General features: G+C 37.6%; 2 protein-coding genes across 2 annotated transcripts in view; both read right to left on the bottom strand.

Moving 5' to 3' along the window:
* LOC139973171 (uncharacterized) overlaps nucleotides 1-9,554 on the bottom strand; it is a 51,178-nt gene extending 41,624 nt beyond the window's left edge. The window contains exon 1 of the mRNA XM_071979656.1: nucleotides 9,551-9,554. The gene's annotated coding sequence lies outside the window, so the exon portion shown is untranslated. The remainder of the gene's footprint in view (nucleotides 1-9,550) is intronic.
* On the bottom strand, nucleotides 1,648-26,743 carry LOC139973175 (DEP domain-containing mTOR-interacting protein-like). The gene is made up of 8 exons (XM_071979663.1): nucleotides 26,218-26,743; nucleotides 18,642-18,826; nucleotides 14,871-14,994; nucleotides 9,660-9,729; nucleotides 5,080-5,194; nucleotides 4,463-4,747; nucleotides 2,561-2,766; nucleotides 1,648-2,296 (listed from the first exon to the last, which is right to left on the bottom strand). Exons 1-8 carry the CDS (start codon nucleotides 26,319-26,321, stop codon nucleotides 2,072-2,074), a joined length of 1,314 nt encoding a protein of 437 aa, XP_071835764.1. The 5' UTR covers nucleotides 26,322-26,743; the 3' UTR covers nucleotides 1,648-2,071.
* Nucleotides 26,744-26,893: the final 150 nt, after the last annotated feature.

Below are 26,893 nucleotides of genomic sequence, written 5' to 3'. Positions count from 1 at the left end.
CGTCACATTTATCCGTAAGTGGCTCTTTGCTTGATACTATTCACCATCACATAGCTGACATAGAGGTTCTACCCGTGAACGATACATCAAAATGCATTATTATCCTTTCCTCTTCATAACAACAAATATTGTTTTGGGGGAAATTTTAATAATTTTTCTGAATACCTCAATAATATTTTAAAATCAATCTCAAAAATGGCTATTCCAAGAAGGAAAAGGCATTACATATCATATCTATTCTTTACTGATATATTCCAAAATTGAGGAAAATTTACAAATTTTGTGTTATATTTTTATAATGATGATTAGTCACAATCAAGTAGGTGGCACAGTGTCACATACTGACAGAGTCACATGGCCGGTGGGGTATCAGCTATATACACAGTCACATACTGACATTGTGTCACTGAGTGTCACAGTGTGACACAGAGTTGCTTATTGATGCTTTCGTACATTGACACATTGTCACATATTGACACTTATTGGCAGGGTGTCACAGAGTGAAACTGTCACTCAGTGACTCAGGAAGTCAAACTATTCATCAGATTTATTTACAATTTAAATATTTTTCCCTCCTCTTCTGTGAATATTTGAGTTGATTTAATACACAATATTTTATGAATACTCTGATCAGTCACTACCCAATCGGCGAACGTTATATCTATTCCAGTTGTTAACATTACATATTTTGTTGAGGTACAACACTTAAAAGTTACCGGAATAATGCAAAATGTGAAACAACTACTCAATACTACCTTGCAACCAAAATGCACTCCGCAGAGTAATAAAAACATGTTAACAGAAAACTCAATCTGTTAAGGATAAGGATTGATAAAGTCATAAAGCTAGCCTATCATTTGTTTGTGATATCAAGAATCTGCCAATTTGCTGACTGGTCCAATGGGAGAGGTTGGAGAAGGAAACCTGTCAAAACAAAACAGCCATGTCCTAGTCCAGCTCCTGTTGATGTAAACCCAAAGCAATCTGTGGCCTTGGTTTACTTGTAGGACATAAGTCGGTGTTGGAAACCCAAGACACGCCGAGAGGTTCTCAGAAAGAAGAGTAGTACTCCAGGAATGAGACTTGCAGTACTCAAGTCTGTACTGATATGAATACTTGAGTACATGTGTCCGTACTAGTACTCAGGATGTGGACTAGTACTCATGGAAAGCAAAGTTCAGGTTCTTGTTGTCATCAGGGCTGCTATGTACACATACTTGTACTCCTGGTTTGTGAGTACTCCTGGTTTGTGAGTACTCCTGGTTTGTGAGTACTCCTGGTTTGTGAGAATTCCTGGTTTGTGAGTACTCCTGGTTTGTGAGTACTCCTGGTTTGTGAGTACTCCTGGTTTGTGAGTACTCCTGGTTTGTGAGAATTCCTGGTTTGTGAGTACTCCTGGTTTGTGAGTACTCCTGGTTTGTGAGTACTCCTGGTTTGTGAGTTCTCCTGGTTTGTGAGTACTCCTGGTTTGTGAGTTCTCCTGGTTTGTGAGTACTCCTGGTTTGTGAGTACTCCTGGTTTGTGAGTACTCCTGGTTTGTGAGTACTCCTGGTTTGTGAGTACTCCTGGTTTGTGAGTACTCCTGGTTTGTGAGTACTCCTGGTTTGTGAGTACTCCTGGTTTGTGAGAACTCCTGGTTTGTGAGTACTCCTGGTTTGTGAGTACTCCTGGTTTGTGAGTACTCCTGGTTTGTGAGTACTCCTGGTTTGTGAGTACTCCTGATTTGTGAGTACTCCTCTATTTCAAGGAATTCCACCAAGAATCCTCCCAGACTCTAAGAACGGAAGCAAACACCCCATTTTGCTCCCGGCTGATACATCGATTATGCTTCTGGCGTGAACCAGCTACGCTAACAGTAACATCTGAAACGTCTCCCATTCCTGAAAGTTCTATCACGACTTGGAACTGTCTGGCATCCTGGCTATTTAAAATTGTCGGCATGGCAACGAGGGGTCCTTGAAAAATACACTTGTACTGCCGCCCATACTAGACATAGTTCACTGCGACTTGTATCGTTTATATCTCTGTATAAAGTCATGTACATTATAGGTCTCTATTGCTTATTCAATCTTCAACTGGCTAACACGTCCAAGCGCAAAATCTGTTGCTGTCCGAGAATTACTTGTGCCACCTCATTGTGGTTCTTATTCTGTACGTTGATTCCGTTGACAGCCGTGACGACTTGGCCGACCTTCAGACCGGCGGCGGCAGCCGGACCTCCGGGGTCCACAGCTTTGACAAATACTGGGCCGTCTCCTCTGACAATGAAACCGTATCCGACCGAGTCACCTATGACCTACGAAGAAGACAACCGAAAAACTTATGATATGCGTGACAAAGATGTGTATTGTTGAATGTCTCAGCACTGGGGGATATATTTATCTAGAATCGTAAGGATTTACTTTTCTTGAGCAGTTGACTACTTGTCCACCAAACGAAGTAATGACTGACAAAGTAAGACCATTTCTAAGTGTCTTATAAATGCAAGAAGAGGAAACATAGTTACAAGCAAAGACAACAGCAGAAGTTAAAATAAATTCATGAAACTTTTAATACCAACCTCGACGGTATTTTTATGGACAGCCACCTCACTTTCCGACAGGTCTACCGAGGAGAGACTGTCGACAACCGAGGGTGACTTCCGATGCAATATAGGCGAACATCTGTCACTGCCATCTTCCGAAGCACTGTCTTTGTCCAGATTGGAGTTTTCGTCCGATATAGACGAAAGATTGCTGAGATTTCGTTGCAAGCTGTGGTTCTTTTCTAAAGAGAGAGGAAGTAAAAGAAGCAAGAAAAGGCAATCATTAACCACAGATGGCTTTAATACCAAATTTCTATCATCTTTGTAACTTTACAGCCAATCTTTACTCCAGTCTTATAATTTGTTTCCTTTTTCCCAAAAACACTTGAAAAACCTCATAAATGGCATCTTTGAAACAACTTTAATAATTTGTTCTGAGTAAGTAAGTTCATTGACATCTAAAGAGAGAGAGAGATGGTAATGCCTTTAGCATCAACAATCTGGATGATTATAACTAACACCATCCACCTCTGCAAAGTCACAAACCCCAAAAAATTGCTTGCAAGACACAAAGCAAGTCATCCATATTATCTTTTCTTTGTTTATACAAGTGTTGAAGGCTTTCATCATGAACATTGCAAGGCCTCATCTTCACTACTGATTGCACAGAAACCATGGCCAAAGAAAGTCTCCAGTTTGCAATTATCAAAAGAAAACCTCAGAATTCACATTTAATACGGTCCCTGAAATTTAACCACCCTAACAGAGCCCCCGAGCTGACCTTAAACTTCAATCAGAGAATCATCTCTCATCTCTAAGAAAACATTTGCAATCTTTCATTTGTCTCCAGCCGGAATGCGAAACCCTCGTCAAAGATACCGAATGAAGGTCAAAGTTTAAATGACAAGGAAGTCTCTCGCATTATCGAGCTATCAACAGTTCCCAGTGTTTGTTTGTTTGTTCTTGATATTGTTTTTGTTCGTGTCACATTTTTTTTCAGGAATTAATTACCAATGATTTTGTTTTATTAACCAGACTGATATTTACAACTACAGAGTCTGTCTGGATCAGGCAAAACTCAAACGCAGCTCAGTGTATAACTGATGTGGATTCTTCTCAAACTGAGTTTATTCTTAAAATTTCCTTCCATTTTCCGCCAAGTTTCTAACATAGTTGCACTGGCCATTTTCCACAAACTGGAGGTAACATATTCGATGAGATAAAAATGATAGATCTCTGAAACCATCGGTTGCTTTAATACACTGATCTCGCAACGTTCACAGGAAGAACAAAGATTAATGGTTGATACATCCTCGAGGTTTGAGTTTGGAAACAAAGGATGTTACCTTTTCTTTTTGTCGGGCGGAATGTGTTTTGGGCATAGATTCAACTGTTCCTTAATAGTAAATTAGAATTATTCAAATGGGATTATGACCACCTCATCATAATTCTATTCTAGGCTGAGTGGCATTCCTTTTGCAGAGTTGTAACAAATCACTTCACCTCAAGATCCAAAACAAAAACCGTCAAATTGCTTTCATCTTCCAGAAATATCAGCGAGACATCTTTTCGACACCTATGAATTTGATGCACATTTTTCTGCCATTTGTCGCTCTTACACACGACTGCCAAATGACCAACTAAGCTACATTTACGACACTTCTTTGCCCTATTTTATTCAAAAGTAATAAATTATAAACGATATTATGCTGTTCCTGTCCATTCTCCATCCACTTCTAACATTTGCATACCACTCTGAGCAATCTCATAGTTTAGAGAAAAGACTTCTTCCAGTCACTTTCCCTTTGAAATGTAGTGACTCGAGTTGTTACTCATTATAATAATGTGAATATTGCTCTGTTTTGGTCACACACCAGTGCTTCCTTCCCACCCCCCCCCCAAAGACAGCCAACATGTGAAGATTCCACGGCATCTTACCTGCAATCCTTGGCCAGGATGAGCAGTTTTTACCCATTGGAGATACACTGTCTTGAGGATCAGAGTTCTTTCTGGAGGAATCGGACGATTTCCTCGAGCTGCTGCTGGATAATTTCCGAGATGGAGACGACAGACCGTTAGGAGGAGAACTGCCTCCTCTGTCCTCCTCTCCTTCTGAGAGGACCGGTAAATCTAAATCTGGCAAGTCGGAAAATTTAAGGCTGTCCATGTTTGGATGAAACTGATATAGAAGGCGTTCATCTTTAAAATGGTGGTCTAAGGTACCTATGGAAAGAGGGAAAGAAGGGAAAAAAAGAGTGTTAACGACAAGCCGAGGACAGAATTCATGAGGGGTTAAAACTAACACAGGATGGTGCCAAGGAATATTCCTCCTCCAAGGGTTAACCTAACACAGGATGGTACCAAGGTATGAAATGAAAAGCTTAAATATAATCTCTGTAGTTTTTCAGACAAACTGTACCACATCTCAAAACAACACATTAAATTATATACTAAGAGTAATAGAAGGGACAACACCTTTTCCTGGCAACGTTTCATGAAAACCAGAAACAGAGAAAAATGATCTCTAATTCATTCCAAAAACAAGTGATACTTACTATGTCTTATAACATCATTTTCTAAAAGATCCTTCCCTAACATGACGGCTTGCTGTCTGTTCGAACAAAATCCTTCTTTCATCAGCCAGGCTACAAACTCAGATCCAAAGAAACTCTGTAACAAGAGAGAGCAAGAACAATTAGCAAATATTTATCAAGTTTTTCCTGAAAATACCTTTAAATATACACACATGGCAACACAGCCAGGATATCCATACAATGTTAATAATCCAAAACAAAAAACCCAGCAGAACATTTCCCATTAGTATGTACATGCAGTAAAATATAATTGCACTTCTTCACATACTGTTAGAGTACAGTAGTATACAAACTGGTGCATTGTTAAGTTAAAATGTCATCAAATTTAAGCCCACTAAATATTGTCAGAGGTCATCCGTACATACAGACAAATAGTATGCTAGACATCAAGTTAATGGTCACCCAAAATCAAATTCCAGAAAATACTCTACTGTCAAATGTAGTTTATCCACATGGAAACATTGTAATTGTCTCTTTGAACACCGTTCCACAATATCTGTGAAAAAGTAAACACCATGCACAGAAAGCTCCTGGAAAGTACTTTGAACACCTCTCATACATGTTTCCAGCGTACTCAAATTTGAGGCCAATACTGACAACCAGACTTGTTGTACTGTCAGTATATGAGTCTATACTCATAGCCATCTCCATACCCAAGTACTGGACACTGTTCTACACACTGGTACAGTACACTCATACTCAGGACTTAGTACTCGTACTCAGGACTTGATACTCGTACTCAGGACTTGATACTCGTACTCAGGACTTAATACTCATACTCAGGACTTTGTACTCATACTCAGGACTTAGTACTCGTACTCAGGACTTGATACTCATACTCAGGACTTGATATTCGTACTCGGGACTTAATACTCATACTCAGGACTTTGTACTCATACTCAGGACTTAATACTCGTACTCAGGACTTTGTACTCATACTCAGGACTCTGTACTCGTACTCAGGACTTAATACTCGTTCTCAGGACTTAATAGTCGTACTCATGACTTTGTACTCGTACTCCTATTTACAGCTCTGCTAACTCACAGTCTGCTGGTGAAAAAAAGACAAGTCTTCAACAGCACTCTCTCTCTCCACCTCTCTCTCTTTGGGGACTACTTCTAAACATTATTTGACATGTTTGGCAATGTGATTTCTTTATGTGTGTACCAGTACCAGGAAAGTAGCTCACATAGTTTGACTCACACGACAAGTGGGCTATTGGGCTTTGATCATCTTCATATCATGACAGTAATGTTGACTGCTTTAACCATCAACCAACCATACAGTACACTTAAAGCTCGCTGTAAACGATGTTAGGATAAATTGTTCCCAAGATACCTTATCTTGCCCATTCAACATTTGGTTTTCAGAACGCTTTACCAGAATTAAAGGGAACTCCCAGGGTAATGGGCAGACCTAGACATATTTTCCTGACAAGTTAAGCACGCACACCCTATAGATCTTACAAAAACCTAGCAGGTGACAACATGGCTTATCTGACTACTCAGCCAGACAAGAAATTAATTTCTAAGAGCCTGTACAGGTGTGGAGCTGGAGAGAAACAATGGATGGCCAGAATCCAAACCCTATGAATATTCATTTCTATCCAATAATAATCATAACAATGCAGCCTGGGTAATTGAATTCAGACAAAAGGAATGTCATACCTCTCTGCAGTACTGGTTCTCAATTTACAGTATAATTTATTGTTTCACAGCTTTATTCCTTAGATGTCATTTTCACCTCCATGTTTTACTAGACCCCAAGAAGCCAGTCACATTCCTGTATGTCTAGGCAGTGACATGGAGCTAAGGAGAAAAGGTAACTTTTCCACAGACCTTAATTTACATTTCTCTATAAATCTCTAGTCAGGATCATGAGCCAACTTTCACAGTACTTACTGTACATCCCATGGACTGTACTGTACTACTGTATGCATCAACATTCATAGTACTTACTGAACATCCCATGGACACACAACACATGTAATGTACTGTATGCATCACCTTGTGATAGTTACTTTAATCTTTACAATAGTTGGCAAGGAATGTTGATGAAAAATCACAATTTCTCTGCTATAAGTATTGCCTAAAAGTCAGTATATGATACCAGTCACTGCACACAGCTTTAGGGAAGAACTTAATTTTTGTGCAATTGAACACTTACTCTGCCAGAGGGAGCGCATTCACTTACAGACTTAGGTTAATTTCAAATGCAGAGAGTTCAGACAGAATACTGATTAAACTGTTAAAACGGCAAACCACACAGCTACTAACATCTTGAAAATTCAGCTACCATATCAGCTCTTCACTGAACTAATTAGTACCAGTACCTCTGCACCAGTTAGCATTAAACGTAATACATTATACTGAGCCTGCAGCCCTGCACAATAAGAATTAATAAACAAAAACACTGAAATTAACTAGAGCCGGTTGAACTGTACACATAGGTACTATCATGCATCCCAAGCAACCAAGACACACCTCTTCAAAATTGCAGGGAAAAAACAATATGTCAGGTGGGTGTGGAGTGGGGTGGGATTTGGGGTGTTTAATCAAATATTGTAAAGCAGTTTCACTGTTGGCATGGCGATTTCTTGTACCACTTCTGCCAAATTTACCAACCGTACAGAACCAAGTATTCAAGATGAGGCTGGCAAAGTCTGGATGCCTGAGACTAGAAATAACGTCTAATATTTTGGACCAAACAGAACTTTAGTTACAGTGACTGAACGTATAGTTAATAGTTCATTTGCATCAAGACAATAGTTTGCCCATACTCTCTTCTACATTTGTTAATTTAACGCATGTATGGAAATTTAAATTTTTTTGGGTCAAAATGCTGAAACTTGAGGACAAGTTGGAGTCTTGTGGGATTTTAGTATTGCATCATATATGCAAAATAATATGCAATGCTATCAATAAATTGCTCTCCCAATCTCCCTGAAAAGTCAAACCTCTATATCTAATATTACTCAATGTCTCAGAGAGATTTGCAATGTCTCAGCAAGATTTGCAAAATGAGAACCTTCTAATAAGGCAGTTTTGAATGCCTTTGGCAATTGTAAGTGTGTTAAATATTATATTAGATTTTTCTTTCTTGTTTTTTTTTGAGGGGGGTGGATGGGGGAGGTGGGAGGGGAATTGATGACCTTTGTTGCTGCCTTTTGAGATTTTCTTTCTTTTCCATTTTTCTTTCTTTTGTTACCATGGAAACAGTAATAAAAGAACCTTGTTCATTATCATTTTAGAATTAAGGAGTCAAGCTGAGGGAATAACTTTCTGTTTACATTTTGTAGAGCATTTTTCTCAGATTTATGAATTTTGTTCCTCACAAAAGTGTTTGTTCCTCACAAAAGTGAAAAGTGAAAATAGTATGATTTAAGTACAGACCTGTACAAAACTGCTACTGTACTTATACTTGCATAATTTGTGTTCGCATTTTGCATACCATTTGGCGATGCAGTACCAGATTAATTAATATTCCCTTTTAAGCAGTCACTTCGACTATAATCTAGAAACTATCTGGAAATGTTCAATTTTTTTTCTAAATCCTTCTCACATGTGATACATAGTTACATCACATGTATCTAGGCATTGAAATGCTGACAATCGAATGGAGAATTCATTTATTACTTTTCTCATTAACATAAATTTGCTCTGGTGAAAATCTCTCCCCAGGGAACGGTGTCATATTTTGAGTGATACTCCTAGGTTTCAACAAATTGCCGCCCAGACGCAAGAAGAAGGCTTTATTATAAACTATAAAGTAATTTTTTCTCAGACGTTTCACTTTATCCTTTCCCTTTATATTATTGCATTCTCCTCTTCTCAACCAGCTCTCATACATGAATTATGTCAAACTATGGAAATCCTGCATCCTGTTTTCACCAGTTGCAATTCTGGCTTCAAACTACCCTTTTTACTAGCCTCACTATATCTTGTACTAAAACCCAGTATATTTATCAAGTTACTCTACGGTTGAGTACATTTTTGACTGATTATCATTATATGGTGAGGTGTCAGACGATGTGTTTCCGATAATGCAAGGCAAGGTGGTGACAAAGAGTTAAATAAAAGCTTCCGATAACAGCTCGGAATGGGTACATTCCATCCAGACACCTCCCACACAAAAACAAAAATGCAGTGGTAATCACACAATGGTTTGTTTGTTTGTAAACAGTGGTTTCTTTTTCCCTCAAACAAAACACAAAAACCTTCAAAACACAGATAATTTGCCAAAGAAATAAAAGCTGTACGGATTCATATAGCCCCTTAGTGTCTCAGTCGAAATGTTATTAAATTATTAGGTACAGGGTAATTGATATGAGGGCTTTGTGAGCCGTAACACCCAGTGCATGAATGTAGGTCAATATACATTGACAATTAACCACACCCAAACCTCTGGTTAGTTCCTTCTTTAATCTTTAATAAAAACTGTTTAAGACTATTTCAAATATATATGTAAGATTCTGATTTGGCTATAGAAACCTGACACCCAAAGTGTCCATTATTTCACTATTTACTGTACAGAAACTTACCTTTTCATACGTAATGCCTCCTTCCATGTGGACTTTAAGTAATTGGTAAGGACATCCTCGTACTGATAATCTATAACAGGAGAAGAGAAATGAATTTGTTAGCTTTTACAATGAAGATGTTACTAATTGTACTCTCAACTATAAGCAGGCAGCATGACAACAGTAGGCAGACTGACCTGGTCTGACCCGGTCAGTCTTAAAAGTTTACAAGTTGACACTCTGGATATCACAGAGTGGGAGTGATAAGCAAATAAATCTATCGAGCTTTCCTCTTGGACAATGCCTAATATCTCATTACAAACACAAAGCAAGATAAAATGTGTTCTGAATTGCAAAGTCTCCCTGTTCATAATATAACTTTCCTCAGTCTAAGAGGTTTTTTTTTAGCAGCTACTGTACTACCTCAACTTACATCATATAACAAACTACAAATCTTCAAACTAAACATTTGAACTACGTATCTTTCAGACCAGTCGGACGTTCACAAACGTGACCAGGATTTCCTGCAGCAATGTACAGAATGCAGAACATTTTCTAGTTTCACTTGTAGGTGGTGCATGATGAAACATATTAGGCCACGTTGATCCACTAAGATTTAACAGAACAAAATCCAAAAGCTCACTTAAACATGAAGAAAAAGGTTTATTTTTAGCCACCTGATTGAGATAGTAATCGTGCTGCATTTTGTTTCAAATCACTAAAGCTACTAACAAAGTAGTTAGATAAAATATTTAAATTTAACATAGCCCTTTGGTAGTGAAAAGGAACTGTAATCATACCCTCCAGGAGCTTTGAGTGCTTTTAATGGTTTAAAGTTTCGTTTGTGGACCACAGTCAGAAATATTACCAAAAATAGCCTGGCTACTTGCAGGACGTACTGCAAAACAATTTCTACTCTCGAGAGCGAATAAACTGTTCACTGCATACAGTTAAAGAAGAGGGCATGCCTTTAAACAAATCCTGGCATTTCTTTGTGACAGTTTCTAACTTCTTTCGAGATTTATAGTCACGTTGCAGCAAACCGTTTTTTTTCTTACAGTACTCTGCCGACTGACACATGACGCACGTGTAGGTTATGTGCATACATGTACATAACGCAGTATATATGTATACACTTTAAATGCACAGTCTGTCATCCGTTTAGAAATATTTGACAAGATCTTTAATTGGATTTCTTCATCAGCACTTTGACATCTGGGCACATCACAGTGTCAATTCTCTCGCTGATAACATCCAAAGAGTCATTAGAGAAATGCATTGTGGGAGGATATTTATACAACCATAAAAGTCGAACTTCACGTAGCCAGCCTAACCAATTCAAGTACGGTACTGTATGTTGCACACAAATGTTGCCCTCACTAAAAGTGTATTTGACTGTTTAATTTTTGAAAGATTTTTACAGTTATTCTGTTTTAAGAGGCATGATGGTCTCTTTAATCTCACATCATGTTGCAAGACTTGTGAAAGAGGACAAATTTTGTGTTTTTTAAACAATATTTACTATCTTTCCACAAATCCTTGCTGAAAAAACCTGCTCAGATTTAATTTTTCTTTGTCACAATAAAACAATTACAGGGTTGGGATATATACTCTCACTATCCCTTACATAGAGTAAACTTCTAGGATACTTTTTGGGCTGTTCAGATGGTTGATACAAAAGTAGAACAATACATGGTGAACACCGAACAATGTTTACTGAATATGGGAACTAAAGAGAGAACACACTTTTAGTCACTTTTGGAGTAGCATAAGGAGGGTTGATCATGGACCCAAGAGTGACCCCGTCGCTGTAGGTCTACCTGTAGTGTTGAAATGATTACCGCTTCTTCACCCTAGCCACGGAGAAGCGAGAGTACTGGTATTGTGAGTCCTGGGACAGGTTAGTGAATCTAGTATTTAACCAGTTGTTATGAAAGAAGCAATATTTAGACCTGTATCAATGAACAAAAAGTCACAACAAAGCAACACCCAACCCGCTCAGCAGCTGCACAGAAAGAAAACCCTGACTATAAGAAAGGCCTGCACTGCCAAATACTGGAAATTTACAAATTTGGTGGCATTATTTGATTATGCATGTTATTCACAGCGAGTGGTACCAAATATAATACAAATATACAATTCTCTTTGAATGTGGAGACAATGTCCTACAATGCAAATTTCTAATACATAACAAATGTCTGATTGTTCTTTGCACTATTTGTATTATTCTTCCAAAGGAAAATGTGCTGATCAATATCAAAAGTATGTGAAACATAGTGCAGCATATGTGCAGCACACAACAAACAGATCCCAGCATGCTTCTTATTTATCTCTTTTTCTTTTCCTATTGTTTAAATTGTAAAGATCAAATTCCACCTAGAAGCTGTTTACTCAAAAGACTAAACACTCTTAAGTCATAGGCGATATTACTCATCACATGTTATGACATGTGCCAACTGCAGCCAGTACCCAAAATTTCATTTTATGTAACATAAAAAGTTCAAACTATCAAATTACCATGGATATCTACTGTACAACACTTACGAGGCAATCCAAATTGTCCACCTTTCAGAGAAAAGTGTCTCACACTGCCTGGTACATTCTAATGTAGACATGCATGTAGATAAGCTCTTGACAGCCAATGTTATATATCTGGAATGATGAACTATTAAAAGCCTCTAACAACAGGTGGTAAAATACTCACCACCATGGGAATTCAACAGATTGCCAACTCAAGTGAGATAAAGAGCTGTCTACCTAGATGGATTATCATGTCTGCAATATATCTACATCATTATTAATAAATGATATATATGCTTAATACATAAGTTCATTATCTAGGTGAGTTTCATAAACAGGTAGGCAACTCCTATCATAATATCACTGGAGAGGTAGAAAACTATAATGTACAGTACAGTCAATAAACACTATAGAGTACAGGTTTTCAATCAGCAGAACTCAAGATTTCAGAGCATACCCCCCCCCCCACCCTGCACCAGACCCAAGTCATGGGTTTCGTTACGGCCAATAAAAAAGATCAGTCTATATTTTCTGTACTCAATTTTAGGGGTTACAGTACTTATATGGCACTGCATCTAGCTAATCAGCACACTCTTTCTGTACTAACATTTTAGGGACTGGACATACATAATATACACTTCTAAAAGGCAAATTGAATTATCAATTCTTTCTAAAACAGAAAAGTAAAGTTTCTAACTTGATGGAGGTTCTAGGACTTCATAACCTGTGGTGACTCGTAAGAAGTGAAACTATTGCAACAAGCTACGAACCTTTCATTCATTCTGCACAGATGTAATTGACACAGTATTAACCAAGAGTCGTTCAAATGTTGAAAGCTGCAGATATGTAGAGCTGCTTTATATGTTACTAGTGAAGTAACATCAACAATTTTAATGTTTCAATCACCTTCAAAATTTGAAAGTAATTTAACTTTCAAAACCAAATGTGGCTTAATTACATTTAATAAAACATGCGTTTGAGGATAACCAAATGGACCTGGGAGATCAAAGAAAGTGAACCCCTCCATCCGTCTGGCAAGAACTTTTTGAAACTTTCAGACATGTACCTGCTTTCTTTCTAAACTCTGGGACTGTCTGTGTCCATGCAAGGTAAACATATAGCATCGCTACGTATAAAACTCAAACATCTCGTTAAAGACTTAGAGCGAGTCATATCTTTTTCTAACAGCATTGTGTTGCAATCGGCAATCATTGGTAAAACGCTGACGTAGAGACAGAGACATAAAACCATGAAGGATGACGTATCATCAAATCAAAACCGCTCGTGTTTGTTTTAAAGAGTTGTTGTTTATCGCAGAAACTGAAAGATCGTCATCGGCGGAATTGAATAATACGCCATGCCAGGTAATCCTTGAAGCAAATCACTCCTGACGCAGGCAGAACAAAACTTATCAAGATCTGGTGACGACTCCCACTAAATCTGACTTGCAGAAAGTCATTGTTTATGCAAAAGCTGTGTCAGGGACCGGTGGAAAAGGGAAGATTAGAGGGAGGATTTTATAGACAATGAATATATGCATTAAGATCTGCATTTCACACCGAAAATGAAAGTCTTTTATTATCGTAACGGAAATCTCCCGTCATCGTGGTTTAGAAACTTGGCAAAATGAGAAGAGGCTAAAAATAACTTGATCAAAGGAAATGAAACTTTCCAAATATGAAAGGGTAGAATCTTGATGCAGATATTTATGACGCAAGAAGTTATGTACTGTAACAGGTAATTTAACCGCAGGTCTGTGTCTGCCTGCAGTCCCGAAAGAGCAGTATTTCAAGCAACTTCTATTTTCACTTTTATCTATTTTCAATGTATTTTTCTCTTCCAGTATACTAAAAACTTTTATAAAAAGGAGCAAAACTATGTTGCTTCTTTATCATTTTCCACCATCCCTTATATTTATAACACAACATGGATTAATTTAGTGCTCACTTCATGACTGAGTTAGGACTTTCCAGGTTTTTGTGAGTTCTATTTCTCATAAAATACTGAAGATTAAAGGTATCCTTCAATGTTAAATTGGAAATACTACACAATTTGCTTTTGTGTAGATATTTGGCTGTATTACAACTACTGTATATATCACATATATACTGCAGCAGTTTGCTTAGAACTGCAGTACGATATATATTATTCCCTACATGATGGTTTAATGTGTCATGAATATACCAAATAATTATGTTTGCAATAGCAAATCGTTCTGGGGTTTCTAACAATGTGTCGCGCTCCTCCCATGAAACATACTCCTTTACTGTAACTAAAAAACAGTAAAAAATAATAAAATATTTTTAAGAGAAAAGAGTTTGGAAATATTTTGAATACAAAACTCAAATCTTGGCCAGCTTTGATGGTGGTATTAATGCTAAAATGAACGACTTCTACTACTACTGTGCAATGCGTAAATTAATCATCCACCGCAGGAAAGAAGACACGACGACCATGTCATCACAAACAAGATCAGAAAGGACAACATCGTACTCGTGATAAACTGGAGCAACGATCGTGTCTTTCGACACAAGTTTGAACAAATCATCGACATCCCTAGTACTAAAGTTAGCGACGACATGCTTACATCTCGTGCAAAAAGTTAAGTTTGCTTCCAGAACTTTCCAAAATGAACAAATTAACTGAGAGGGCTGGTATGACTTTAAAGGCTTTGAATCAGACCGCCAGTACTGCCGCTACTCAATCACTTACTTTGAGTAAACTCGTTCTCCTTTGATGAAAGGCTCGATCTCTCGAGTCAACGGTAGCGTGCTATTGTCCATGCTGAACCGGTAAAAGGAATAGTCGTCGTGAAAGTCACTCTCCTCGTCGTTTACTGCTCGGAGAGAGAGAGAAAAAGAGCAAATAAGGGGGAATTGATCTATTAAAATCTTTGTTGCCAAGGAGATACACAAATATAATTTCCATCGGACAAACAGGAAATGATGTCATCAGCTTGAAATAGATGATAATACTTTCAAAAGAAACTCGAGATCCGTAGAGCCTCGAGTAAATGCATTATGCCAGCAAATACTGTTGACCTGATTTTCATTCTATTTCTTTTTTCTTTTTTTTCTTTGTAAACATCATTTGGAGGATCGATCCTGAAATCACAGCAAGCAAAGCAAGAAATTTACTTTTAATAGGTATTTTGTATGAAAAACTTGGAGGCAGTTTGAGATGTAATTAAGATCGACATTGAGTAATAGCAGTCGAAGCTTCAATGTGCATCAAACTTTGTTAAATTCAGCTCAAAATGCTGTCTTAAGGTGTTACAGTGACTGTTACCTTGTAGTATACTAACATGCTAAAGCTACTGTACATAGTTCTGTAAATTTAACTGTAAAGTACAGTAGTAAGGAATAACCTTCTGTGTAGTGTGTATAATATTCAGGACGGCTTAATATACCAACAGTAATATCCATAGTGCTACATTCCAGGGTGTTTTTTGGGTGTTACTAAAACGAATGACAATTGCATTACACATAACGAATGACAATATGTTGTACACACTAAAAAATTGCGTTGACTAAAACGAATGACAGTGAACGAAGTGCGTGGATTACAGATTTAGTAAAGTACAGACAAGATATACAAACGCACCTTATAGTAAGCGAAATTGTAAGTCTGATTTTAAAAAGTAAATTTAACATCATTTTTCCGATATTAATTGTTAGAAACTAACAATAAATATAATCTTGAAACGGCCACAAATTTCAAATGATTTTTTTTTAGGTGGGGGGTGCAAAAGGGACTGGAAAAGGAGAAAATTTGCACCAGTTATGGAGCTACTCTGTAACAGTGGCGTAGGGAAGGGGGAAGGGGGGCAAGGGCCCCTCCCTGGCGGAAATTTCCCCCCAAAAATCGGAAAATCGTTGTTAAAAAAGTTTGGGCCAGAAAAAGGGACTGGCTAAAAATTTCGAAAAAAATGCGCAGAAAACCAATAACCGCATTTACTCCACTCCCTAAATCATTCTATCTCCACTCACCACTGTCCTTCGTTGTCATTTGCTGTCATTCGTTTTAGTTTGTCCCTGTTATTTTACCTCCAATCTAGTTGACCATTAGTATTGTGTTTTAATGGACTATCATACAGTACCAGTAGGATGTATATATGTAGATCTATGTACACTGACCAGACAGAGAAACTCACTCTACTGTACAATATATGCCACCAAGCACTCCTCTCACTCACAATGGGAAATTCTACTGGTAGTCAAAAAACCTCTGGATCTCCATTTGAACTTTCAAGTGAAATACATGCTACATGACATTGTTAAATTTATATATTCCACATCACTTTATACAGCTCGGGAGTTTCAGCAAATTTTTTATTGCCCAGCTGTTTTTTTAGCTAGATATAATACTGTACTGCACATGTGAGCCATGTTTTTCATTTACATGCTATATATATAATTGATGGTAAACAGTAAACATTATCAAGAGTTCAAGACAGTGCACATGGCAAGTCACACAATTTCACAATCAAAGTTGATGTGAACAATGTCCTGATGTAACCCTGAAGAGAGATTAACATCACCAAGGACTTGATCCTAAACAGATAAATGTCATTCGTAGTCTTCAAGATCATGCCATAGCAGACTGGTGCTTTTAAGTGCTGTAAACTGATAGTTTGTTTGCAATGCCGTTAGTGATATCACAGGTTACTGAGTAAACAAACACAAAAACCCTCGATAACCTATACTTCTTCTGCAAGTAAATAACCTGCTTTTACATATTTCAACTTCGCACGCAACTGTGTTTTTTTTCTAGGCAGAGTACAATAGTGCAACATCATAAACTGTTATCTTTATGTAGATCAACCAATCTCCAGTAGGACAACCGGTAAGTGACTGCAACTGTTAGGATTTGCCAAATGGTGCACTCTAAATAAACAACACAAATGACTGCATCCATGAGTGTGTCTTTCTGGCCTACAGAACTATGAAGGTCACACCAAAATGCCATATTAACCCAAGATCTCACCACATGATATTCATCCGTCTCTTTACCATGAAGCTCAATTGAGCCTCCATCGCCATACCATGGATGTAATTTTAGCCTGACAAGGAAGTGCATCTTTCGAACTATGGTAGAATAAACCTCCTAAAAGTTCCCTCTTAATCGATAGGTGATATCATCCAACCATGCACCAATAAAACTGAAAGTAACTTGTTCTAAACATAACATAACTTTTGTATCTTACCACACAGGAAATACCACATCCAAGGGAAATACAGACACTGTTATAGCAACAAACAATTCAGTGTATATCTGAATTAATACTGTAGTCTAAACTTAAGCCCTGCAAACTTAGATATCAGGATCAATGTCATAGAGTTTCCTCAAAATTCCTTCCAGCCTGGTCTCTTGAAAACTGCTCAGTCGTTCAATATCTTTAAATACTACACCCATCCGACCTTATGAATTCCGAGAAGCACAGGTCTGCCCACCTTCATCTTGTTTACATGTTCTTATATACTTCCACAAATTTGCATATTTGGATGGTTACCAGTCTTTTTAATAAACATTTTCTTCCACTAATTGCAGAGTAACCCTCAAACTGACCAAACTTTTCTATTTTCTAGATACAGATCTATTCTGTACAGAGGTACAAGTCCTACAAGCTGGTGAAGATGAACGAAACTTGAAAAGGATTCCTAGAGGTGGGTGAGCCCATTAGCGGCTGCACAATGTTCCATGAGCCACTTTTCACTACACTCTGAAGCAACCATTTATGGCTCGGTGGAGTTTAATTTAGTCCAAGTGCGAATCCTCCTCATGATAAACCACTGAGTAGGAATTAGTCAAGGACGAATAATATACACTCTGAGACATTTTACATTATAAACTGCCGTATGATGTTTGGATGGTCACCAGTCTTTTAATAACATTTTCTTCCACTAATTGCAGAGTAACCCTCAAACTTACCAAACTTTTCTATTTTCTTAAAGCATAATGATTCTGATGAAGACTATACAATTAAGTTATTTTAAGAAGGTTACTGTTCATCTCCAGACACTTTAATTTTTAAAGCTCCTTAGCCAGAATTATTCCAAATCTCTAATTGTTTTGTAATTATTTAAATTCATGAACATTTAAGTTTGTAAAATCTTACAGCTTGCAGAGTTGCTTGGTTGGTACTTTGCTTGGTTGTTTTGGGACTTTTTTATCATACAAATTTGTTTTGTCATAAAAATCTGAAAATAATAAGGCTCTGTACATTGTGTGCGTGTATATGTATATATGTAGTAGTACTCTGCGTTCATCTTTGCAACTGTGCAACACCCTCCTAGTCAATTTGCATCTACCATTGTTGTTAAATATGTAGTGACAAATCTAACTATCAATCATGTTCTGAGCCTCAGAGCTTTAATCAACAAGCTCGGGATAAGAGATTCACATCGGGGGGGTTCAATTCTAGGTGTAGCATCCTACAGCTTTCGGAAATGACAGTTTGGTCTCCGGCTGAGAAATCCTTACCATGATGTATGACCATTTGCCTCATGAGGACATTCATCAGTTTAACTGCAGCAGGCCGGTCTTTAGCATGGCCGTACTGTACCAGCCAATCCACAGCATCTTTACCGATGAAACACTGCGAGTGGGTGCGAAAGTGGTAACGTCGATCTTTGATGAGATGCTGGTCACCGGAATGTAATAGAAGTCTGTTGGAAGAGAACGCAAAAATCCTATAAAGTTACAATGTCAAAAATCTGTCATAATCCTATCAAACCAGAGGTGGGCACAAATTCACTTTCGTACCTAATATGTTCATATACTGTATATACTGTATATGCCACAAGTATATACATACTGTATTTTGTAATAAACTTGAGGATTTACAGTACAATGCCCTCAGTAATCTACTGTACTCAAACAATTGCGACAAAGTGAATCCATGACACTAAATAATTACCTAGATACAGATCTATTCTGTACAGAGGTTCAAGTCCTACAAGCTGGTGAAGATGAACAAAACTTGAAAGGGTTCCTAGAGGTGGGTGAGCCAATAGTCGGCTGCACAATGTTCCATGAGCCACTATTCACTGCACTCTGTATTAAAAGTGAAGCAACCATTTATGGCTCGGTGGAGTTTAATTTAGTCCAAGTGCGAATCCTCCTCATGATAGACCACTGAGTAGGAATTAGTCAAGGACGAATAATATACAGTCTGCTCAGGACATTTTACATTATAAACTGCCGTACGACGGCCTATTAGTATTTATCTGCCTCTGGCTGCACGTGTTAATTTGTTTCATAATCACATTCCATTTCCCAGTAGATGCAACTCTCATTAAGAATATATATGCTTGTGAAATGTTCTTTTTAATATATTCTATTCAATTCATATTTCCTTGCCCTACAATTATGCAATTATGGAGGTGTTCAATATGAATCCAAACTCTGATGAGAATTAACAACAACTTCAGCTGTGATTTGAAAGTATTGAAGATAGCATGGAGCCACCATTGACCTACACACACTTACAGAGAGCTGCTACTGAATATACTAATGTGCTACAGCTACCTCTTACAAATGCTGATATTAACTGTAACTTTGAATGAATCAAATTTGGAAGCATACTGTGTAGGTACTACTGTAGTCAGTACTACTGTACTGTAGTAAGTAGTACTGTAGTAAGTAGTACTGTAGTAAGTACGACTGTAGTAAGTACTACTGTAATCAGTACAACTGCACACACAGTAAGTACTACTGTAGTAAGTACCACTGTAGTAATACTGTAGTAAGTACCACTATAGTAAGTACTACTGTAGAAAGTACTACTGCAGTAAGTGCTAGAGTAGTAATTACTAGTGTAGTAAGTACATAGTAAGTACTACTGTAGAAAGTACTACTGCAGTAAGTACTAGTGTTGTAATTTTACTAGTGTAGTAAGTACCACTGTAGTAAGTATCACTGTAGTAAGTACTACTGTAGTAAGTACTACGGTACCTTAAATAAACAGTTCAATAGGATCAACAGATCTTCCACTTAGTTACAGACATGGAAAGAGCAAAAGAATTTCCAATGTGGATTCCAACTAGTAACCTCTTTGAATCCGATTCAAGCCATAAATTTCTTTGCTCTTTCCATTGTCTAAATAAACTTATTTAATTTCCCAATCATTATGTTTCCAATACTTAATTTGGTACATTATTCCATATATTGTCAGTTCATATTATAATTTGAGCACACAGTCATGGGCATGTATCTGTTGAGCATTTTGGTGTTCCATATACACCTACAGTACAGTGTACCTTCCTTAAAGTCATTTTTAACTTTACCTGTTGTTGCTATATTTGTTACATAAAGTAGCATGGTCTCCACCTGTCAAGAAACCCAAAAATGTGGGTGGGCTACACCAAAGAAATATTACCTAGCCACACTTTGGCCTCAACATAATACTCAACAACCACAGATTGTATCTGTACTTGTGAATCTCCACAAACTGAAATATGACATTATGTATACTCTTCAGTTTTGTACACCTCCATTTGTATATTAACTTAATACATTTATAATTTAACAGCCTTATTTTGTATAATCTCTCACCAAATTCAAATAAAGAGGGCCCATATTTCTTTTCTCAAATGTGTGTGTCCTTTCAGTCAAATCAGGGTCAAGTACACTGTGTGCATATAACCACAAATCTACCACATAATTGTTAATCCCACAAAATATTAAAGACCCCCCCCCCCCCTTTAACAGTTTGGTATGTACAGTATACTGCAGGGCTAGAATAGTGTTCACATTTGACATGTTGAAAAGTAAATACATTCCCCATAAAATATGCTGGAACTACCACCAGGGTGGTCAAACGTGGTAAACATCTTTTACCTTCACTGTAACAATGGTTATCATGATACCATTGTATGCAAATTAGTGATAAATCTCTCAGGGAATTTATAACCTTTCTTTGACTTGTGGTAAGTTTCTTCCATCACTGTTAACTAAGTTCTATATACCAGCCACTATACCTACTATATACTGTAGTATAGGCTAATATAGTATGTATACCTACCACATATATAGTATACAGGTCTGCTGTATATATATATTTATAACGAACAGTTCTGTCCCTCAAATTAGCAACTGACCTAGATTACACATGTCTTTCAGCCTGGCGTTGACAGGACTAAGAACAATTAAATTCTGTCAAAGTAGTATTTGAAGAAAAGAGCGCTTGACCGTTGAAGAAAGACAAACACATATAATCCTCGCAAAGAAATTAAAGTTTGCCAGAGATGATGAGATTAGGAATTACTGCGGAATTGATTGAAAGAGTTTTACAGGTTTGCCAGACTTTGTCCATAGTATGTTTAAACAGTGATGTGAATTAACAGTGTGTGTGTGAGCTCTATAGAAGTACAGCAGCCTTCTTCTTCCTTTTACAGTATATTAAACTGTCAAAGTTCTCTAAACCTAGCAATGATGGCAGCTCAGCCTGTCCACTTGGTATTCCCATGTAAACAAAACTCTGTCAGCTGGCTGTTCCAAGTATCTAGGCAATCCTAGTAATTGCTGATAGCTGTGTGACCACCGGTAATAGTTACTACTGTTCAAGATGGCAATAGGTTTTGAATTTGCCACAATCGGACTGATGGTAACACGTAACAGTCATTCATGTGTACAGTAAAATGATGTAAAGTTTAGGATTATGTGAAGATTTAGCCCACAATCATCTTGTACGTGACCAACAAACTCTCCTAAGATCTAAATATAAATGAATGTAGATATGAAATAAAGCATTGATCACAGAATATTATGTACACAAAAATTATACAAATGCATTCATTTTGTACCATAGTAACATATCAAGGCATCAAGTTGTCAACAACAATTAGCTATCTCCAAAGTCAAAAATTTGATTATGATTATGATTTATTATTAATGTTACTGTTATATTGTCATGAACTTAAAGTAACACTTGAACATGCTTTATATGTGCTGACTTCATCCCCTTGTCATGTAATAACAGCATGATTAACTGCAACCTTTGAACCTAATCATTCTGATTGTGCAGGAATTGTTAATCTTCAAATCAATACAGTATCATGCACTATAAATATCTCTTGTTTTTATTTACTGAATAGCACTGAATGTACTGGGAGTTGTTAAACAACTCCCTGGTACAAACATGCTACTCAAGGTACAGTATAAACAATAAAATAACTACTAAATCTTAGCTGTTTCAGGAAGTTTTCTTCAGGTTACTTCCTTACATGACAAAGACCACAAGTATGATTAGGAGTGGCATTGCTGTCTCCATAAAACTGTTCAACTAATTTGGTATTTTTTAAACTTTTTTGTAAAAAAAAAATTGTCTTTTGTTAAAAAGTCTAAAGGATGAGGTTACCATGGAATTTACATAAAATTAGACAGGTTTATGTAGTATGAAATGTGTTGCACGCCAAATTCATCTACAACATTAGGATGATTGTGCAATATGTGTAAACATCACACATGTATACTAAAACCTAGCTTCAGGCCTGAGGGCCAGACTATGTTAAATTGCCAAGAACTCAAGTTTCAGATCATACTCTTGCTTCATACTTCTGTCACCATAGTTTATGTTTGGTTGTAATGTTTTAAAATAGTTTACCATTCATACATCCACTCCAACGAACAGCATCACCCTAATTGTGACATCCTTACTGATACATACATACATGCATCTGGCAAAGTATGAAATCTGATTAATTTGGACTAAAGTACTAAGGAAACAGAGCTGCAGCTGCACAGTAAATTTACTGTACGATATGCACAGTCAAATTTACTTTATAATATGTACAGTAAATTTACTGTACGGTATGCACAGTCAAATTTACTTTATAATATGTGCAGTAAATTTACTGTACATACTGTACGGTAACCATCCTACTAGCAACCTCTTTGATGACACATAAATTCATACATTTCCAGTACAGACCTTATAAAACTTTGTTTATGTGTACATGAAACCTATCCCCTTGGAGACCCAGCAGGTTTGGACGGTACAATGAGGTGTACAGGTGGACTAGAAGTGCCAGTCAGTGGCAGTCACAGAGTAGTTTAATAGCAGAGGCCCTAGGGAGGGTAGCGTTAATATGCCAGTTGTACTGTTACTTAGTGTCAGGGGGCAGACCCAGTGAGGGTGAGAATTAAATGTAAAGTAGCCAATATATAAAATGACATATATTCAAGAATGATAACAGATTATATTGGCAATTAAAGATCATGTTTGGAGACATATATACTGTAAATACATGTATGTACAGTATGCTATGAAATTATATCTTGTAAGCATTACACAATGTTATACAGGAAGAACAAGAACCACAGACACAGTGGTGAATGTGATGCAGATCTACATTTCCATCATTGCTAAACATGTAATCGACTGTACACAGGCTACAGTACTGTAAGTATGTACAGGGGCAAGACAGAGCTGTGTGTTAGTAGTGTAGAATCAAATACCCAGACCCAGATAAACTCAAGCCTGGTTAATGGGTTTGCCAAGTGTTTAACAGCTGTTTGTTGGTACAGTAATACTGCAACAAGCCAGCCAAATTTTGAAAATATTTCACCTTTGACTTTCTAGATGTTAGCAGATATTGTTAAACATAATCTTCAGTAATATGTGCTTTTTGAACTTTGCAATTTTTTATCAGCTCCCGTTAAGAAGACTTTCAAGGGCCCTTCCAAATGATACAGCAGTTTTAGTTTGTCAGCATGCCAGGAAGCTGCTGTAATCTCCATACTGTACCTTCACCATGAAGCACAGTATGACAATGTCAAAGGTCGCATATGAATACTCCCACATACTTTCCACACTGGGAGCTAACTATCTCTAAATCTACTAAGTCAGTTATCTACACTGTAAGATAATTTGATATTTGTTGAGTTACCAAGGGTTTGATGATAACCCTGTGTGAATACAATGCCAATTTATAACACCATACAGTATGTATGAATCACAAATTAATACCAAGAAGGACATTCTGCATGGTAATTGCTGGTATGAAAACTAAAACAAGACACCTATGTACTGTTAGTATACATACATACATCCAAACTTTGTTGAAGAAAATATGTATAAATACAAATGGCACAGACTACAGAGTTTTGTTTCTTTTATCGTGTTTTCAGTTGTTTCTTTGTTCCTCTCTTTGTTCTGTGCTTTTTTGTTGTCTTTTCTTCATTTTGGGGGGAGGTGGGGTGGGGGTGAGGGGTCCTGCCCAGGCTGGATAAGGACCAGCTCCCTTAAAGTTGTGAGTGTCAGGTAATGGTTACACATGTTCAAACTTATAAAGCATCAATTTAGACCCATCCTCAAAGCGTTTCCCTACATTAGTATGACATTTCTCATTTAAAAGGTATAGTCTTATAATCAGAAACTATGGTAAAGTGAAAGCAGAGATTGGAAACATGGGTCACCAAAGAAAAGATTTTTGGTCAATTCCAGGATTTTGCCAGTTCTACTGTAATTCAGATAATTACATGAACCTAAGAAGACCGGTTGATAAAGAAGACCGATTAGCTTTGATTTAGTTATTTTTGTAATCATCAAACTGTCCATATAGTCCAAGCTACAGGTAGCTTTCGTGTATTCTGAGCATCAATTATGAAGGGTAAGGTGGGGGGGGGGGTCATTGCTTAACCACTGATTCATTGTAGATCCAGGCAGGTGAGTCTAAAAGCTTGCAGAGAGAGCTGCTCTGGTCTGGTGGGTAAAGATCTATCCATACCTCCATGGGATTTATGGAATCACATTTTATCGAGAGTGGGGGAGGGGGAGGGGGAGGGGCAGGGGTATACAGATACAGAAAAACAGGAAGGAGCAATTGACAAGATTTATTTCACCATCTGGGATCAAATATACAGAAACAGAGCAAGAAGATAACACACTAATAAATTGCAAATTGCAGTGAGGAAGGGGGAGAAGTCAAAAATCCTGGAAGGAACTCTCAAAACTTTAGTAAAATCCAAATGAGTTACAAAACATCTCCTTTGTTTTAAAGCTAATATAACTAGTGGAATAAGAAAGGATTTTAACTTAGAGATTTCATTAAACTAGTCAGTCTATCCCTAAAACCAGACAAGACATGCATACAGTGTTTACTTTTTCATTACTATAATTTTTGTGATGAGAAATATTGGCTGGGGAAGAAGGAAGCACCTCAAATAATGTTAAGTACTAGTGTTTGGTTCAGCCGAAAAGTCTGAAACTTTAATAAATTTCACTTTAAACAAAATGCTTGTTTACGGAGGAATTAGAGAAACTTCCAAAGATATATGACCCCAGACATCCTGAGAACATCATTGTAAGTACTAGGCCTACTAACAAACACTGAATTCAAGATGCCCTGAATAACAATTTAGTAATGAATGTTAGTCTTCACATCAGAACCAACAAATACATATTTAGACAGTCAAGATAGTACCTCAGTAATCAGTACCTCCTACGTATATTTACAATGGAATGTAAAAAGTTGTTTTAAACGCCTCCCAAAGTACGGCCTATACCAGAGACCCGACCTCAATGAAAGTTGGTTGGATCGCAGTTGGGTCTGTGCAATTTGAGCGAAATTTTGCTCATGCCCTAACCAAGATTTGACAGTCGGTCCTTGTTGTGACCAAATCGGGCATATCAAACATGTTTGGGTATTTGCTGTGGTGTATGGGGCCATCCTTTCGCAACTGAGGCTGTCCACGACCCGACTGCGAACCGATCCTAATGGATAGCCAATGAGGAAGCATCGTGAAATCAGTTGACAGCTGTAGAATGTCAAATGGCGGGCCCCCATATGGACTGATGAGCAGGCGATTAAACTGTTGGGTTGTCTGGGGTAACCTACAATCCAACGCAGACCAGACTAGGTGGCGGCAACTGTTTCCGACTCATCATTCCAGACGAATAGTCGGGGAGAGTCGCGTCAGATTGGTGCAATTTGCGCCTGCCTGAAGTTCCCTAACTTAGCAAATGTGCATGGCTAGGGCCTAGGTGCAAGTTACGAACCTACTGAACTGAACTAGGCTATACTAGGCCTATACTATACTAGTATTAGTAACCTACCTCAATCGTTCACCTAGGATCAAAATGTTGCCATCAATTTTAGATCCAAGGGATACCGTCGAAATCTTTTTTCCAGTTGATGTCTTCCTCGAACGGCCCCTCATTTTGTTGGTTATCAGCAAAAGTAGTATCGACTAGTTCAGCAGCTCTCCTGTAACGAGAGTATCAACCACCTCTTGCAGGTTCAAAATCCTCATCAAAACAATAACACTATCTTTTCACTACCCTCAAACCACATTCAAAACAACGTGTAGCGCATGTGGATTTAGCTGAGTTTTTCCCTGAAGAAATTGATGACCGTGCAGAATTAAACGCTTTCAGCTAAGAGTTCTGACCAACTCTCCAAAAGGAATGTAATGTGCGGGCCGAGATTTTGGACCGTTTCTCGAAACCAAGACGAAAATATTTGTGTTTTAATCACGATGGGACCTTAGATTTCCTCGCCGGTAGTCAGAAAGAAACAGCTTGAATAGCATGGTGACGTATTCATATCGCGAATATGTATGTCAGTACAGTATAGTCTAGACATATACACAAAAACACAGTACAGGCAGGACACGAGGTTTTACTACAAAATTTTTGACGTCACCCAATTCGCCGACAGACATAGTATGGGGGCGGAACCAATTGGCTGGAAAATTGGTACATGTAAAATGCAGATGAAAGGACAGTGTTG

The sequence above is a fragment of the Apostichopus japonicus genome, chromosome 9, assembly GCF_037975245.1.
Source record: "Apostichopus japonicus isolate 1M-3 chromosome 9, ASM3797524v1, whole genome shotgun sequence".
NCBI classification, from domain to species: domain Eukaryota; kingdom Metazoa; phylum Echinodermata; class Holothuroidea; order Aspidochirotida; family Stichopodidae; genus Apostichopus; species Apostichopus japonicus.
The sequence above is the reverse complement of the archived record's forward strand: the minus strand, read 5'-3'. Positions and strand labels throughout refer to the sequence as shown.

What these genes read in the sequence shown, in the direction of transcription:
- LOC139973175 (XM_071979663.1), bottom strand. Translation starts at nt 26,321, where the DNA reads ATGAGGGGCCGTTCGAGGAAGACATCAACTGGAAAAAAGATTTCGACG. An exon ending in GCAAATGGTCATACATCATG is followed by an intron (nt 14,995 to 18,641) that starts GTAAGGATTTCT and finishes CTCTCCGAGCAG; the next exon opens with TAAACGACGAGGAGAGTGAC. An exon ending in GAGGCATTACGTATGAAAAG is followed by an intron (nt 5,195 to 9,659) that starts GTAAGTTTCTGT and finishes CTCTTGTTACAG; the next exon opens with AGTTTCTTTGGATCTGAGTT.